The sequence below is a fragment of the Cryptomeria japonica genome, chromosome 8 (assembly GCF_030272615.1).
Source record: "Cryptomeria japonica chromosome 8, Sugi_1.0, whole genome shotgun sequence".
NCBI classification, from domain to species: Eukaryota; Viridiplantae; Streptophyta; class Pinopsida; order Cupressales; family Cupressaceae; genus Cryptomeria; species Cryptomeria japonica.
In genome coordinates, this window is record NC_081412.1 from 23,066,855 (window position 1) to 23,073,340 (window position 6,486).

Sequence of the window (6,486 nt, forward strand, 5' to 3'; positions counted from 1 at the left end):
CAAATAACTGTAATTTCTCTTCTAATTCCTTATTTTTATCTTTAACTTCATTCAATTCTTTTTCAAGATTATAATTTTCATCTAACAGTTCACATTTTTCCATTTGCTTCTCTTTTAAAAGACATATCATTTCTGAAATTTTCTTCTTACATTCCTTCAATTCTTCTTTTAAATCATTTGTTTTATCTTTCTTTACTCTGTCCACTTTACCCATTGAAACAAAAATAATAAAAATAAACTTACCTTACCACTTGAATTTCTGTACTGTGAATTTCCTTTTTTATGCTTGATTGTGAACTATTTCTTTAAACAAAACAACTTCTGCATCTCACAAATCTTGGCTTCGACTCCATGTTTTCAAACAACAAATTGACAGGTGCAACATTTGTACAACATCTCTCTCATCAATGACTTCTTTCATCTCTTAGGCTTTTCACAAACTTGGCTTCAATCAATTTCCTTTTACTAGTGAGCTCTTAAGCTTCGACACCTCCCTGTAAAATCTTCTTGAGATCAACAACACTTCCTTCTTCCTTGGTGAAATTTTTTTCAGAAATGCTATGATGCTAGACACTTCACTCAAGCAATTTTCCTCTACACTATTGGCTATTGCATTTTGTCTATTGGGGCAACCTACTCTTTGCCACAGTCAAACTAAATGATTTCCTTCCAAGACTTAGAACACTCCTAATAGATTTTGCATTCTTCACAAATCATTTACAAATCAAACCACCGAAAGACTAAATGACACTAAAGCTTGCTCATTCACAAAAACAACACTACCCAATAGAGCTTGGGTTCTACACTAGACAATCCATGCCAGTTGCAATTTAACACAGCAAGGCAATACACAAGGAGTTGACAAAGCATAACTCTGATCACTGGCTGCAAAGAAGCATCATGACACAAAGAAACAGAGCAATGTGTTAGCTGCAAACTAGAGTGCTCACAAAGCAGTACATTTAACAAAGCAAAGACAAAATGGAGCAGAACAAAAACACTTTTTACTCTTGATCTTCGGCTCTGATACCACTGATGGACTGAGAGGCAAAGGAAAAGAAATATAAAAGAAAACTAAAAGCAGAAATTCTTAATAACAGAGATAATATTAGAGACAACCAGAGAAATATCTTTTCATTTTAATATACTTCAAAATCATACATTAACTTGCTTCAATACATTGAGTTGTTGCTCCTTTTCATGCTTAGATATATACTCAAAATAGAGTCCCCTGCTGTTACATACAGCTATCAAATTTTTTCCATATTTTTCTTGTTCTGCTCACACTAAAACTGCCCCAGTTCTAGTTACTGTATTTCTGATGTATATCTTCTACAAACTTCTACAATCTTCTTACAAATTAACTTTTTTGTATTAAAATAATACAGCTTCTAGACTCTTCTACAAATTCTAGAAGAAGAAGAAGAAAACTAAACAGCAAATTATATTTAGTTCAAGTCTATTTACTACTATCTTGTATGTACATAAAAAAGATTGCAATCAATATTTTTAATTCAAAAAACTATCATGTTTGGAGTAAGAAGGAAGGCACGGGCATGGTAAAGTTGAGTAGATGGGATGGACAGTAGTCTACGGAGGAGTAGGTGGGCAGTTGAAGATTAATTTCAACACTCCCCCTTAATCGAAACTGCAATCTATAATACCCAAGTTGTTTCATTGATGCACAAAACTCTGTTAGAAACAGGGGAGGAAATAGAGCAGACAAATACACCATAAACATATTTCATTCATCCCATAGAATGACTACAAAATGCCTCTATTAAAGGAGGTCTTAGATGTTTCTAGAATTGGCAGAAGAAGCTTCCAGAAATCTGAATATCGATCACATTCATTGAAAATATCTTGCAGGATGTTGTGTAATTTAGTTGATGAGATAGAAGACAGGTTGGAGGATTTAATGTGGTATTTATCAAATCTATGGCCACATCTTTCTTGTCCTTCTACTCTTGACCTTCAGCTCTGATACCACTGATGGACTGAGAGGCAAAGGAAAAGAAACATAAAAGAAAACTAAAAGCAAAAATTCTTAATAACAGAGATAATATTAGAGACAACCAGAGAAATATCTTTTCATTTTAATATACTTCAAAATCATACATTAACTTGCTTCAATACATTGAGTTGTTGCTCCTTTTCATGCTTAGATATATACTCAAAATAGAGTCCCCTGCTGTTACATACAGCTATCAAACTTTTTCCATATTTTTCTTGTTCTGCTCACACTAAAACTGCCCCAGTTCTAGTTACTGTATTTCTGATGTATATCTTCTACAAACTTCTACAATCTTCTTACAAATTAACTTTTTTGTATTAAAATAATACAGCTTCTAGACTCTTCTACAAATTCTAGAAGAAGAAGAAGAAAACTAAACAGCAAATTATATTTAGTTCAAGTCTATTTACTACTATCTTGTATGTACATAAAAAAGATTGCAATCAATATTTTTAATTCAAAAAACTATCATGTTTGGAGTAAGAAGGAAGGCACGGGCATGGTAAAGTTGAGTAGATGGGATGGACAGTAGTCTACGGAGGAGTAGGTGGGCAGTTGAAGATTAATTTCAACACTCCCCCTTAATCGAAACTGCAATCTATAATACCCAAGTTGTTTCATTGATGCACAAAACTCTGTTAGAAACAGGGGAGGAAATAGAGCAGACAAATACACCATAAACATATTTCATTCATCCCATAGAATGACTACAAAATGCCTCTATTAAAGGAGGTCTTAGATGTTTCTAGAATTGGCAGAAGAAGCTTCCAGAAATCTGAATATCGATCACATTCATTGAAAATATCTTGCAGGATGTTGTGTAATTTAGTTGATGAGATAGAAGACAGGTTGGAGGATTTAATGTGGTATTTATCAAATCTATGGCCACATCTTTCTTGTCCTTCTACTCTTGACCTTCAGCTCTGATACCACTGATGGACTGAGAGGCAAAGGAAAAGAAACATAAAAGAAAACTAAAAGCAAAAATTCTTAATAACAGAGATAATATTAGAGACAACCAGAGAAATATCTTTTCATTTTAATATACTTCAAAATCATACATTAACTTGCTTCAATACATTGAGTTGTTGCTCCTTTTCATGCTTAGATATATACTCAAAATAGAGTCCCCTGCTGTTACATACAGCTATCAAACTTTTTCCATATTTTTCTTGTTCTGCTCACACTAAAACTGCCCCAGTTCTAGTTACTGTATTTCTGATGTATATCTTCTACAAACTTCTACAATCTTCTTACAAATTAACTTTTTTGTATTAAAATAATACAGCTTCTAGACTCTTCTACAAATTCTAGGAGAAGAAGAAGAAAACTAAATAGTAAATTATATTTAGTTCAAGTCTATTTACTACTATCTTGTATGTACATAAAAAAGATTGCAATCAATATTTTTAATTCAAAAAACTATCATGTTTGGAGTAAGAAGGAAGGCACGGGCATGGTAAAGTTGAGTAGATGGGATGGACAGCAGTCTACGGAGGAGTAGGTGGGCAGTTGAAGATTAATTTCAACACTCCCCCTTAATCGAAACTGCAATCTATAATACACAAGTTGTTTCGTTGATGCACAAAACTCTGTTAGAAACAGGGGAGGAAATAGAGCAGACAAATACACCATAAACATATTTCATTCATCCCATAGAATGATTACAAAATGCCTCTATTAAAGGAGGTCTTAGATGTTTCTAGAATTGGCAGAAGAAGCTTCCAGAAATCTGAATATCGATCACATTCATTGAAAATATCTTGCAGGGTGTTGTGTAATTTAGTTGATGAGACAGAAGACAGGTTGGAGAATTTAATGTGATATTTATCAAATCTATGACCAAATCTTTCTTGTCTTGATGTTGGCTGTACTTGACGGGGTAGTTGGGATTATATCTCCAACAAAATAAAATATCCCTGTCTCTACATATCAGATACCCACAAAAATCTAAATACTAGACACAGAAAAGACAGATACCTTTACTCAAATTATATTGCAAACCCTAGCTAATGTTTGCAATGCCAAACCCTGCTCACTTTAGTAATAGCAAACTAGTTAGACCACTAGCAATTCAATGTATAAATTTTAATTTTTTCCAGACTTCAAAGTATCTAAACTGTACTGGTTATCTTCTTCCCTTCCATCAAATCTAGCTTTTTCTCTCTCTCTATGACGTGCTGGGTCATCTTTCTGCCATAAAACTCTTTGTAGATGTAGCGTTCAAATTTGCTGGGATGCTTGTCGTCAACCAATCCCTCCAGTGGGTAAACTATCGAATTTGGATTGGGATTGTAGAAAGTTGCTACGGACAATCTTGTAACGCTTGAATTCACCACAGCCTGATGATCCGCACTCTTAAAAATGTCATTGCTTAACACCTGTAAATTTGCTTACTCATCAGCCCATCCGCCATTCCCTACTTTCTTTCAAAGTAAAATCACATACAAGTAAATCAGAACGTTGGGGAAAATTCATGAGAAAGATTATAAGAGACACTTACATGCATCTGATCTCCCAAATTCACTACAAATGCCCCATCGATTGGTTCCACAGTCATCCAAGTTTTGCCATCATCTCTGGTGACTTGCAGTCCCCCAACTTTGTCTTGCAGCAACAAAGTTATGGTACCCGGATCTGTGTGTCTCTTCAATCCCAACGTCAAATCGGGTCGAGGGCATTTTGGGTAATAATTCAACAGAAGCTTCTGTTCTGCATCTCCACACGCATTATCTATGGCTTTAGAGTCCAGTCCAAGAGCTTCAGATATCAGCTCTAATAACTCTCTTGCCAGCTCAAGGGTAGCGTCGCTGTAATCTGCAATAATCTTCCTGCAACAACAATCAACCTTAATTTTTTCATTTATGCAGTGGGACGTAATTGGGTGTGATTTTCAGATAATTACCTAGTCTTCACTGCTTACACGACATTTATCTCATTAAACTCACTGACAAAAGTACTTATCTTCTTTATTGATAATGATCAGAGATATAACTGCAAAAGCCAAAAACAATAAATACGCTTCCAGCTTTAAATATCAGATCTTTTAGATTCTATACCATAAAACGGAAGTTACCTCATAGTAGGTGGTTTAGAAGGCCATAGATTTAGGTCTCGAGGCAAACATCTGGTAACGTAAAACTCTCTCCAATCCATTAGAGGGTCGTCCTTGATAAAGCTACCATTACCATAGCCAAGATAGCTTCCGGGCTTCAAAGCATACTCTAATTTTTCCTCGAGAGGGAGTGAGAAGAAATCCATGGCGTGGCTCATGATGAGGCTTATGAGCTCCCTTGGAATTCGATGATCCACAACCTGAAAAATTCCCCACTCTTGACAGGCCTTTTTCAGCTCGGCTTTTATTCGATCTCTTTGATGCCCGCTAGAGTTGAGGAGGGAAATGACAGGAATATCATGGCAAAAGACATTGTGTGGGACTGTGGGACGCTCGTGCTCATCTTTGAGAAAGCTCAAAGGCAGATCTTTAACGCCAGACTCTGCCAAGCTAATCACACTCTCTATCGCAGTTGGTACCATCCTATCCTAATTTCTATGCTACACTACTAAACAAGTTTCAGAATTGAGGTTTCTTGCCTAGTTGAGAAGGATATTATATAAAACCTTACTATATGCAAATTGCAAAAACGATTTAATCGAGGATTTCGGGGCAAAATATCAAGCATTTAATGCTTTCTGAGGTTGGTTGCATTCATGGACGAAAATCATCCATTTCACTGGCTTCAATAATGTAATTGTAAGTTGTCGATAGTTATACGGGTCTTTTGGAACACTTAGCCTTTCTTTGTTTAGTCCACATTTGGATGTTACTCAAAAGTTGATAGCAGCCTTCCAAAGTTTATCAGAAGAAACAAAACCCATTTAGGACTCTAAAGTGATTTCACTGCTTAGATTTTACGACCACTTAGGCCCATCGAACTAATTTTCGACTGACAGGGTTGTCATTTACTGTGCGCGCATGCTTGTGCAGCTTAAAAAGATATGGAGCCCAGATAACCAGGTGTACTAGATTCTAAAACATGGCTTTCAAGTATAACGAGGGGGAATATCTTGCTACCGAATTATCGATTAAGAGAGTTTACGAGCCATGTGTTTATCTTGTGAATTCCCTACATCTAAGGGGATAACAACATAATCTTGGCATTGAAGTCAGTATTTACTATGAATATTACTTGTAGATGCTTAGAAATGTTGCATTCTGGAATTTTTTAGATCAATAGATTGTAATATCGTTTAAGGTGAGAGGGATACATAAATTTATTGGAGGTTGGGTTGTATGTATTGAAGAGGGTGAGTTGTTTATAGGTGTTACTTCAAAACATTTATGGCTGTTTTTTATTTGTTTTTTTTGTTTTTTGGCTTGTATTTACTTTTCTATTGTCTTGAGGGTCTAGTAAGGAGTGGATCATTTGTATTTGTGTTGGATATGAAATTTATTATAGAGGGCTTCTATT

At 35.3% G+C, this 6,486-nt stretch overlaps 1 protein-coding gene across 1 annotated transcript; it reads right to left on the bottom strand.

Annotated features, from left to right (window-relative positions):
• Positions 1 to 3,641: 3,641 nt before the first annotated feature.
• LOC131074190 (naringenin,2-oxoglutarate 3-dioxygenase) lies at positions 3,642 to 5,754 on the bottom strand. The gene is made up of 3 exons (XM_058010756.1): positions 5,091 to 5,754; positions 4,518 to 4,845; positions 3,642 to 4,395 (listed from the first exon to the last, which is right to left on the bottom strand). Exons 1-3 carry the CDS (start codon positions 5,549 to 5,551, stop codon positions 4,129 to 4,131), a joined length of 1,056 nt encoding a protein of 351 aa, XP_057866739.1. The 5' UTR covers positions 5,552 to 5,754; the 3' UTR covers positions 3,642 to 4,128.
• Between the last annotated feature and the right edge of the window lie 732 nt (positions 5,755 to 6,486).